The sequence below is a fragment of the Vombatus ursinus genome, unplaced genomic scaffold (assembly GCF_900497805.2).
Source record: "Vombatus ursinus unplaced genomic scaffold, bare-nosed wombat genome assembly UNPS02000580.1, whole genome shotgun sequence".
Lineage (NCBI taxonomy): Eukaryota > Metazoa > Chordata > Mammalia > Diprotodontia > Vombatidae > Vombatus > Vombatus ursinus.
In genome coordinates, this window is record NW_020940358.1 from 26,155,395 (window position 1) to 26,167,715 (window position 12,321).

At 36.8% G+C, this 12,321-nt stretch overlaps 1 protein-coding gene across 5 annotated transcripts in view; it reads right to left on the reverse strand.

The window, feature by feature from the left end:
• NCOA3 (nuclear receptor coactivator 3) overlaps nucleotides 1-12,321 on the reverse strand; it is a 188,490-nt gene that overhangs the window by 11,739 nt on the left and 164,430 nt on the right. For all 5 annotated transcript variants that reach the window (XM_027851404.1, XM_027851386.1, XM_027851387.1 and 2 more), the window contains 5 exons: nucleotides 8,785-8,979; nucleotides 7,768-8,001; nucleotides 7,523-7,649; nucleotides 5,391-5,562; nucleotides 1,901-2,197 (listed from right to left, as the gene is read on the reverse strand). In XM_027851404.1, coding sequence (XP_027707205.1) covers nucleotides 1,901-2,197; nucleotides 5,391-5,562; nucleotides 7,523-7,649; nucleotides 7,768-8,001; nucleotides 8,785-8,979 — 1,025 coding nt within the window. The remainder of the gene's footprint in view (nucleotides 1-1,900; nucleotides 2,198-5,390; nucleotides 5,563-7,522; nucleotides 7,650-7,767; nucleotides 8,002-8,784; nucleotides 8,980-12,321) is intronic.

Below are 12,321 nucleotides of genomic sequence, written 5' to 3' on the forward strand. Positions count from 1 at the left end.
AGGGAGTGAATGGTGGTAGACCAGGGGTTAAGAGGATGCAAAGATGGAGGAAAGTATAAAGCTGAACTGGTAAACTATTAGATCATGTTTGCAAGAAGAAAATAAAGGCAGATTAGTAGTGGTAGAGCTGAAGAACAAAGAGAGATAGCTAGGACTAGATGTTTCAGTAAAGATAAAGAATAGACTTAGGAAGAGTAAAGCAGAAAAATAGATGGAAAGACAGGAGATTATAATCAGCAAGAAGAGAAGTTCAGAGTTCAAGATCATAAGAAGTAATAGGTGTTAGTCAAGTAAGATCTAACATATAGACATCCCTATATGTAGATGAAGTAGAATGAAGGTATAGTTTTTAGGAATTGAGATGGTCGGTGAACTATGGAGTCAGGTTGTCAGAATGGTCATCAATGTGTACAGTAGAGCCTCCCAAAATATGAACAAAAGATCTGGATTAGAAAGGACAATGAACCCACTATTAAACTCCTTAAGAAATCTAAGTCTAAAGTCTGCATCGAAAATATAACCACTAATTGAGACTAAGTGACCTAGAGCCCAACAGAACAAAGCAGCAAGGAACTGGACCAGATGATACTCAAAAAACCAAGAATATTGTAATGAAAGAAGTACAAGACTCAAAATGAAAAGACCCAAGTTCAAATATCAACTCTGCCTTTTAATGCTTGTGACATAGTCATTTAAACTCTCTGCACCCAAGATCATTCATCTATAAAAAGTTAATTAGATGGGTTTCTAATAACCTTTCCAGTTCTAAATCCAAGGATCTAACTAACTGATCTATTCACATAAACAGACACATGAATAGACTTAAAGTTCATTAAAACTGCCATCATGGGTTTGTCTTTCTCAGTGATCCAGTCATTTAGTCGTGTATTTCAGGGTCAGTTTTAGAGTAGGAAGGAACCTTAAAGAATAGTAAATCCAAATCTCTCACTTTGCAAAGGAGAAAACTGAGTGATCCAGAGTTCAAGAAACTTGGCTCTTAGGCAAAAGTAGCAAATGCAAAATATACACCCAAGATTCCCAACTTCAGGGTTCTTCCCACTGTACTACAAAGCCTTACAGGAGATAATGGGGCTAAAGTAACTAAATGTTTACTTTTGGAGTATCAAAATTAAACTAAGATGTTATAATATAGTGAATTTATAAAATGGGGAGAGATCTTGATCTGATATAAAAGAAAACACTGGACTTGGAGCTAAGAGTCCATTTTCAGTCTCAACTTCAGTTCCCTCATCTGTAAAACAGAAAGCATTTTTCTAGTACTTATTTCACAAACATAAGCATTTATTTAGATACTACAAAATGCTTAAAAAATAAGGTACTCTGGGGCAGCTAGGTGGTGCAGTGGATAGAGCACCAGTCCTGGAGTCAGGAGGACCTGAGTTCAAATCCAGCCTCAGACACTTGACACTTCTTAGCTGTGTGACCCTGGGCAAGTCACTTATGCCCGATTGCCTCACCAAGAAAAAAAAATAAGAAGGAACTCTGAATAATTTTCCATTCAGACCATCAGCTCTACATTCTGCCCACTGGTAACCTGGATTCCACTCTTGGGTCTCTCCTATCTTAGCAGGTCCAGGCCTCCACAACCATTCACAGCCTGCACTGCAGGCATGTCCCAACACCTCCTGACTTTCTAGGTCCCCTTTATGTGTTGTCTTCACTCAACAGGAGGTAAATACTCCTTAAGGGCAAGGAATGTACACAGTTCCTGGCACATAATTAGCATTTACTTAGCATAATCACCATTTACTTACATCCCATTCAGATTATATGAAAGAATCAAAATATTGATTTCTTGTTCCCATGAAGATAGTATTCTCTCTCCCCACCCCCGACCCTCACCTCTGTGACTTCGATCACCATCAATACATTCACTTACCTGCTGGCCCTGGAGTCTCTGCTGGAGTTGCATTCTAAGCTGTTTTGGTGTATTTGTTCGGGGTCTCATCATGTTAGCTCTGGGATGCATTCCCTGCAGTGGAAAGTTACCCTGCTGGCTCATTTGATTCATCATTGAATTATACGGTTGCTGTTGTCCCTGAAGATTACTGAAACCTCCTTGTATTACTGCAGATTGGGCTTGATAGGATTGTCCATATAGAGCAGACTTTTGGTCAATCATTACTGCAGATTCTTGACTTTGGAAAGACTCCTGCTTAGCTTCCAAAGCTTGACCCTTTAGCAGCAAATAAATAAATACCAATGCATCATTTAAAATATCAATTATGAGAGGAAATACATACCATACATCTTAAAGAGATTAGGCATTTTGGTATTAATTTTAAAATGCCAGCATGAAATTACAAAAACAAAATAATACCTGTTACCACACTGTCTAAAATAATAGTTTCTATAGCAAGTCCTACTTTAAGTTTTCATAGTAGTTCTGTGAACAAAGATCTAAAATATACTCATTAGCCAAGTGAATAATAGTTAATTAATGTCTCAACCAAGTGATAAGTAACTAATTGGGAAGAAAAGGACTTCTAAGACTAGAAATTCTTATTGTCAGCTAACAATAATCCAAAGGATTCGAAAGGTCATTTGCCATTAAAAAAAAAAACTATAGCAAAGAAAGAGTAAAGGATCCATATTTAAAAAACCATTTATAGCAATTATTTTTGTGGCAGCAAAGAATTGGAAACTGAAGTGGTGCCCATCAATTGGGGAATTGCTGAACAAGTAACGGTATATGAATAGGATGGAATATTATTGTGCTATAAGAAATGAAAATGATGATTTCATCACCTGGGAAGATGTATATGAACTGATGATGAGAGAAGTGAGCAGAACCGGGAGAACAATTTGTACAATAAAAACAATATTGTAAAGATAATCAACTTTAAAAGGTTTAGGAACCGATCCTCAAAATGATCAACTCCATGAGGGCTCCAATAACTCCAGATGACTTATGATGAAACAAGCTACCCAAACCTGGACAGAGAAATGATGGATTCAGGGCACAAACTGAGAATTTATTTGGACGTGACCAGTAGGGGAATTTATTTTGCTTAACTCTACATGCTTGTAACATAGGTTTTGTTTTTCTTGCTTTGTCTCACTGAGGGGTAGAAAGGTGGGAAGGAGAGAAGGCAGATCTCCATCCGAAAAAGAATAGATCTTTTAAAAAATGAACTATAGGACAATTACTCTGGACAACAGATATATATATATATCCCTGAAAATGGGAAAACCAAGCCATATTTTAAATAAGTGAATAAAAAATACTTATTAAATGCTGGCCATGTGCAAAGCACTGTGCTAAGCTGTTGTTCCATCCTTCATTTTTGAGGAGAACCAATGACATCAGGGAGTGATGCCTTGACTTGTGCGTGAACTGGATTTAAAAGTAGGACAAAGCTGCCAGCCTCACTCTCTCTTCCAGAGTCACTGAAGTCCAATGGCAAGACAAAAGTCAAGATGACTAGGGATGGCCCAGGAAGCAGTGGATGACCTTGGCATCTTCAATGTCCGACCAAGCTCTAAATTCTCTACAGCTCCTGCTTCAGCCAGCCTGATGGCTTTTGGAACAAATTGTTCTCATCCATCCATTCTGCCAGAAGAAGTCTTCACATGCTTAGGGGAGACATCTCCCTAAATCACATCTCCCCAACTCACCAACAGGTTTGAGGCCTGTTGGTTCCCCTCAACCTGGTTTAGCCGTCTGCCAAGATGGGTTTGCTGGGGTGCAGCCGCTGCGCATGCTGCAGCTTCTACAGGTACAGGTGAGAATTGGGTCACAGGTGAACACCAAAGGTGGAGGAGCAGCCCTGAAAAGGGCTCAGCAGCCCTCACACCAGATGTGCTAGTCCTCCCTCAACAACCCATACACCCGACTGTGCTAAGCAGTAGGGATATAAATAGAAAAGCAGAAACAATCTCTCACTGAGCTCATATTCTAATGTAGGAGATTACACACATAAGAAGTTTCAGCTGGAAGACAAATGGAAAGATCCCATAGTACTTAGGGTACAATGGCAAAGCAGATGGTAATGTCCTTTCCACTTATCAAATCATCTAAGTTTCAGATGTTGAACTATTTGACAGTGCCAAGGATTTGGTCGCAAGAACTTTCTCTGACCAGTCTTCAGTAGCTGCTGTTGCCAAGAAAGATGTGGTTTTAACTATTTAGAAGAAGAATAACTTTTGATCCCACTAAGGGACATCAAGTCCAAGGAGGTCAAAGAAAGAAAGGTCCCATATATACCAGTATATATAGAATACATAACAATATTTCATGGCAGCACTTTTTGTGATAGCAAAAAAACAGGAAACAAGGTGCGTACTCACTGACTACAGAATGGCTGAACAAACTATGGTATACAAATGTAATGACATACTGTTACATTATAAGAAATGGAAAAAAAATAAGGAAATCAGAAGAACCTAAGAAGATTTTTATGAACTGATACAAAGGAGGGTCAACAGAACCAAGAGAATAATATGCCCAATGACAATAATACCCTTAACTAAAAACTGAATGCAACACTAAAAGTAATCCAGACTCAGATTAATTGCAGTGACCAATCTCGGTCATGCACAACAGAGATAAAACACATTTCCTTGCTCTCAGAAGAGAGCTGTGGTACAAGATGAAAGGAATATTGTATATATTGCCCTTCTATCTGATTAGTTAGTTTTATTAAACTCTTATCAATGTTCAATGGAGGAGGGGGCTGTATATGAGCAAATAAATGCAATGTTAAAAATAAAATATTAAAGAATGATTAAATGTCTTCTTTTGCAAAGTTGAGAATCCACCCATAATGCAAAACAGCCACTAATAATTTTTGTTTCGCAAATCCGGAGTTTTGTATAACTGCTTAAAGGAAAAGAATAAAAAATAATGGAGGAGTGGAAGAGATGCAAAGGGACAGTCATGGCAGATTTACCTTATTAGTTTCATTTTGTTGAAGCTAATAAAAAAATTAACTTGCATTCTAGCTGGGGCAGCTGGTAGTATACTAGATTATTACATGTCTAAGATCAAAAACTCCTTGATAGCAAATTAATATAAACATAGACAACAATAGTCGAGGATTTTCATGTAATTTGAATCATGAAGCACTATTCAGTCATACTGCTAAGATTATGAATATTAATGACTAGGATAAGCCAAATATAGAATCAAAAGATATGACCTTTAGTTTTGTCATTTTTAAAATGAGATTATCCTCAAGTCCTGAACAAGTCAAACATTCTTGAAAACTAGTTTTACTGAGTCATAATTATTAAATTATAAATAATTCTTTTGTTACCCATTAGGATTCTAAGAGTAATATTGTAGTTTTACAAATTATTTTTTCATTTGCAAAATACTAAAATATGAAAAGAGATGTATATCCATTAGTCAAGTTAATATTTCTTACTTGATTTACAAGATCAGGGATTCCCAAAGCTTTATCAATTTCTTCAAGTCCTGTGACATCTGTGTTACTCAACAGAGTATGTAACTGATCCAAAAGAGCTCTTTCATCACTCTGACTTTCTATGTTAGAAGGAGGACACAAGAGATCATCTAGGGAATTCCTGACAAGGGCTCTAAAAAAAAGGCAAAATTCAAAACATTTGACATTATAATGACAATTTCAGACACTTCTAAATAAAGTAGGTTTGTTGAATGAAGTCTACCCACACTATTCACATAACTATTTGATAATCCTCTAAACAGCACCACCATATAAGAACAATCCTACTAGATAAAGTCAGAAGACCTCAGCTCTAATTCTAACTCTGATACCTCCCAACCTCTTGACCTTGGTCAAGACATGTAACCCTTCCCTGTAAAATGGGACTAATACTTCCTGGACCACTCCAAATGCTTCTGACCTTATCCTTCAAGATACAGTCACTAAAATGATCACATATACATAACTGCTAGTATGCTCAATTTGATCCAATAGATATGCCAAGTGAACCCTAATTATTGTGATAGTTCCTTGGGACAAAAAGACAAAAGCCAAAGTGTTCTTGCCCTTACAATCTATCCTTTTGAAAGACAGTGCTTGTGCATATCTAGCGTAGAGAAAGGAGAGTTTCAATTCAGGGAATAGCTTATGGGCCAGTTTGGCTGGAATACAGAGTTCATGAAGGGGAGTAGTAGGAAATAAGGTTGGAAAGGAAGGTGGGAACCAGAATGTGGAAGGTTTTAAAAGCCAGGCTAAGATAGCCACTGAAGGTTGTTGAGTAACATGGTCAGACCTGCTGTGCCTTAGGAAGATTATTTTGATAACTAGATGGACAATGGATTGATTAGGGTTGGAAGAATTGAATGGAAACAAAGAAACTAATTAGGAGGATTACAGTAGTCCAGATAAGAAGTAGCGAGGAAATACAACGTTGGTAGCTTATCAATTGGTCCGACCATTTTTCAAAAGCAATTTGGAAGATATATATGTATATTTTTTTTAAGCGATTAAAGACTTTGCCTAGAACCTTCCAACCACAATGGCCACATCAATGTAAAAACCCTGAAGTTTGCAATATGGAATAGTCAATAGAATTGGCTTCAAAGCCAGGAAGAGTTAGGTTCACGACCAGCTTCTGACACACACTGGCTGTCTGACCATAAGACAATCACATAACCTATTAAAGCCCTAAGCAATTAAGACTGTAAGTTGCAGAAAAGATGCCAGATTACACTGCTAGAACAATTTCAACACTGGAATAAATAAAAACATGATCTTAACCTCAATCCATAATCATTTTGGAACTGAGAAGAGAGGATATCATGTTCAACAACATCCAAAAAGTTGTTTCCAAGTATAAAATTTGTTTAAAGAAACCAGAGTAATCTCTCACCTAGCATCAAAAAATAAGGTACTTAAAATAAGTTTCCTAGATAACTTTATAGACAGAAAGCTACCACACTTCTTTGTCTGTGGAAGCACAGTAAACTATTAGGCATCAATTATAGTGATACCCTTAAAATATATGTCTATTTTGGGGCAGCGGATAGAGCACTGGCCCTGGAGTCAGGAGGACATGAGTTCAAATCCGGCCTCAGACACATAACACTTACTAGCTATGTGATCCTGGGTAAGTCACTTAACCCCATTGCCTAGCCAAAAAAAAACAAATTATATATGCCTATTTGCCCTTACATTAAGTGATGCCAGAATGTTTTGGCTGAATTTTTTTTTTCTTCTATCTCCTCCTTTCACTGTGAACACTGCTTTTTAGTGCTGCAAATGTATTCTCCAAGTTTCTAATCTGCTTTCTTATTCTTTCCACACAATGGGCTAAGTAACAGCTTAAAAATATTTGAATTCTCCTAGCCAAGTATTTCTTAGGATCTATAATATGTAGGACCATTTTTCCTTTACTTCAGGTGAAACTACTATGCTTGTAATGGATGAGAATACTGATAATCTAATGTACAGATATAGTTACTATATTTGTACATATAATCTAACTATAAGTACTTCCTTACAAATTTGGTTATGACTCTTTCCTAAAAAAAATAAACACACTGACATCATGTATTTGAATCCCTACCTACCTATTTTGCATCCCACGAGACCCCTGATCCATGGATAACATATTATCAGGCCAAGATCCAGGTTGATTAGAGGGTCCTGTCTGGCCATAGGCATTTACTCCCATGCCCATAGGAATCTCACCAGGCCCTGGGAAATAAAAATCAGGATATATTTAGAAATATACAAAAGAATCCCTGAAAAATGTTAGGTAGCAATTACAAATACATATTCAACTTTTTTTTCTTCTTGAGAGAAGAAAACTTACTCATATGAATCATCTGCTGCTGCAACATTGGCCTTGTACCAGGTATACTATTGGACCTAACAGGAAGTCCAGGCATAGTACCACCCATTGCAGGTCTGGGTAAAGAATTACTATAGTCAGTTCCTGGCCTCACCAATGAACCTGTGTTTTGTTCCATTCTGCTAACTTTAGAATTTGGCAAACCCCATTCTCCTGAGGGATGATGGTTCATAGTCATATTTCTATTCGGTCCACCTAGGTAGAAAAAGAAAGAATCAGTTCCGCACCATTTTATAATACTGTAATTTTTTTTTTACATAAATAAACTCAGTTACATGAAATAATGACCCAAAAGAAAATCCCCAAGTAGTAAGCTGCTGATGGTACCACAAATGGCATTCTGTCTTACCACTTCTGAGGGCCAAAGCCAAGTAATAAAATTTAAAATCATTTGATCACCATTAATTTGGCAAATAAATGTATAAATATATTCTGTAGGCCATTATTCCAGTCTAGTGACTAAAAATTAGTAAAATTATTAATAAAAACTTTGAACTAAAAGAGTTTGAATACATTAAGTGAAACCTTGATGCAGATAAATTTTGAGATTTGAATGGATTCAATGTTATAATAATTTTTACTTAAGATAAAAACTTAACTTTATGCCAACATGGAAGAGTGGTGGAGTTGGAGTCAGAAATATTCCAATCTTGCGTCAGACTTATTTCTAGCTGTGTGACCCTGGGCAAATAACTGACCTCTATCAGCCTCAGTTTGCTCATCTGCAAAACGAGAGAAGTGGGTTCCATGTTCTCTAAGGTCCCTTCTCAATCTAAATCAATGATCCTACACTCCACTTTACAAAATATGATTAAACAAGGGAGGTAAAGGAGAACACGTCCCTCACCCAGGGGGAAAGTATGAAGGGGAAGAGTGTAAAGAAAAAAAAACTATTGTCTCTTAGAAACATTTCATACAGGTCCTTAAAAGGTTGTTTTCCAAAATGCATTACAATAACTCCCAAATAAAACGACATACCCATGTTAGAGCCAAAATTCTCCTGCGTATCCATCATTCTTGTATTCCCGCTTACCACAGGTTGCTTTGGTAACATGGGAAATGCATTAATATTTCTCACTGGAGGGCTTGAACCAACAGGAATAGGGCTATCCAAGGATACAGCTCGATTAAAAGGAGGACGAGCAGATGGCAGAGATTGTGGGCTTCTCAAACCTAAAAAGGAACCAAAAATGTATTTTATAAATAACATTGTATCTACCTCAAAATAGCTCAAATGAAATAAATGGCTCCTGTATTTCCACCAGTACCTACACCCTGCCCCTCAAATGCTAAAATACAGTTGTTCCTTTACATTATAAACACCGGAAGGAGACATAGTCCATATTGAGAATAAACTAGCATCACAATCATCATGGATGAAGAATTCCAACAGTGGAGCAGGGATGGGTGCTGCCCTATGAGGCACAATTTTATATATGGGCCTGTTTCACACTGCTCCTTGTTCTAATCTCCAGACTGTGAGTCAACCTTCCTCAAGCCCCATGATATTTTTTCTCTTTATATGTAGTTATACTAAATGGCTCATGAATTAAAACGTAGAGACCCTTTTTTATGACTTGGGGTTGAAGTGTAAAAAAGTGCTCATTTTAGTCAAAGAATAAAGTTCTTTAAAACACATACAGCATCATTCTAGACAAAGGAATTAATGGAAGTAACAAGACTCAGAACTTTGAAACATCCAAAACAGCAGCAAAAGAAGCAATCAGATTATTTATGATAGTCCTACCTGAAAATGAAAAGAATGAAAAAAAAATGTAGCTTTTAAAATTTCTGTTTTATTTTTTTAATTCCAATTTAAATTTTATTTTTAACCTAACATTCTAGAGTGTATGTATCCAAATAGGTATTATTCTTCCAAGTTATTACCCTGGGAATATACTAAGCATTGATTTTAGCATACTTTAAGTGTTCAAATTACCTACATAAGTCAATTTATGGGCTATGGAAGACAGTGAGGGTTATGTTATCATGTCACATTTCCTTAAATTTAAACTGCTACAGCCTACCATTATCACCTACTTTTAAAATCATACTTGGCTGTTAGAAAACTGTACTAGATTCAGTAAATTTTTCAGGATATTTTATTGTAAACTAGGTCATTTTCAATTAAAAAGAAGAATTTGAATGAAAGTCAAATTCAAACCGAAGCAGTAAATGCACCGAATTCTAATCACTAGGCAAGGCTACACTGGATCAATTTCTCCAAACGCACTTTTTTAAAACGGCATAGACATTCATTCACAGGAATCAGCTGCCAAGTCCTGTCATTTCTACGTTTGCATCATCTCTCATATACTCCCTCTTCACTCTGCATTCTTGACACTGCCTCCATTCTGATGCAGACCTCATTATTACCTTATCCTTGGACTATTAAAATAGCCTGCTGGTTGCTCTACCTGCCAAGAGTTTCCTTCCACTACAATCCAAAGCTCCATTCAACTGTCAAATTGATCTTCCTTAAGTGTAGGTCTGACCATATCACCCCCCATTTAATCAACCTCAGTGGCTCCCCCTATTACCATTAGGATCAAACAGAAAAGCCTATGTTTGGCTTTTAAAGGACTTCGTAACCTAGCCCTTTCCAGTATTTCCAGTCCTCTTAAAACTCTTTCCCCTCCACATGCTATGCAATCCAGTGACACTGGCTTCCTTCCTAGTTATTCCTCAAATATGACTCTGGGCATTTTCACTGGCTTCTCACATACCTGGAACTCTCTCCTTTGTCATCTCTGCCCCCTAGCTTACCTGACTTCTTTGAACTCTCAGCTACAGGCCCTCTTTCTGCAAGAAACTCCATAATCTTTAGTGCCTTCCCTATGAGATTACCCCCAATGTTTCCATTTATCTTGTTTGTATAGTTTTGTTTTTTTTTTTTCCATATCTCCTCTATGAGCTCCTTGAGAGCAGTGACTGGTCTTTGTGCCTTTCTTTATATCTCCAGCACTTAGCACAGTATTGGGCACATAGTGGCTGCTTTCAAAATGCTAGTTAAATTTGACTTGAAAACTGTCTGTAATTTATGATCTTCCAGCTTAACAGTAGAAATGCATTGTAGACCATCAGAAATTGACATTAAAAGGTATGATTTAATAAATGGGTGCCAGAAACAACTGAAACAGTCCAAAGACATAAGTAAAATTCTCTGCCATTAATTTCTCCAGCAATCCATTGTTATTCACTCATTTTGTTGTTGTTCAGTGGTTTTTCAGTGGTGTCTGATTTGTTAGGACCCTAGTTGGGGTATTCTTTTGGGAAAGATACTGCAGTGGTTTTCTATTTCCTTCTCTAGCTTATTGTATAGATGAGGAAACTGAGGCAAACAAGATTAAGTGACTTGCCCAGGGTCGCACAGCTAGTAAGTGTGTGAGGTCACATTTGAACTCAGGTCTTCCTGACTCCAGACCTAGTGCTCTATCCACTGCGCCACCTAGCTGCCCCATTCACTTATACACCCTTCAAAATGTAACAATGAAATGCCATCTGTAACATTTTATTCTCAATTGGGGGTGGGGGGAAGTTCAGGCAGAATAAGGTACAGAGATTGCCACAAGACATGTGTTACATCATTAAGTTTTTATCTAATTTTCTAGCAAAACTACTGCTTAAAGGCTGGCAGGGCCCAGTAGTCAGAGAGCGGGTCTTAGAATTAGGAAAACACTTCCTGGCTCTGGACAAGTCATTTTAATTTCTCTGTTCCCCAAGTCACTCTCTAAGACTGTAAAATCAAGAGTAGATTCTATCTGCATTGGTAAGGAGGAATTTAAAAAAATTTTCAAAACCTACTAATGAATTTTTGTTTCTGAATGTTGTAACATTTCATGACATCTATATAAAATGAAATTGGCCTTTTTCTTCACAGTATCAAGTCAATTAACAAGCATTAATTAAGTGCCTACTATAAATCAGTTAGTATGCTATGTGCAACATCAATTACAAAGAAACAATTCCTACATAGAAGAAGCTTACATTCAAACAGGAATTGAACTACACCTGAATATGCACCCAAGAGAGAAGAGTGGTGTAACTGGTTGTGCTGGAACTAAAAATTACTAATATGGTACATCTTTATGCAGCTCCATTCTAGCATGAAGAAAGTGCCATTAAATACATATTTTTCATATAAAAAAATTACAGACAAGTGAAAGTTAGGGATGAAATGGAAGGAAAACATTTTATAAACTGTTCCCATAGGTGACAGATGGACACAAAAGGATATACAAGGTTTAAGTGAAATATAATCACATTTAACAATACAATTGTAAGCAAAAAAGAAAAGCTTAACACATATTAGAATCTAAATATAAGCAGCTCCCAAATATCTTATGGTGGATATCTATTTTGTAGTAGTGCATTACACTCTTTGCACTATCACACAAGAGAAAATCCAGTTTTCAACAGAAGTATGGATCAAAAGAATTTTAAAAGGTACATAATTGGGGAAAACTGGTAGATAGAAAATTAAAAAGCTAAAAGCTTAAACCGCAAAATAGAAGC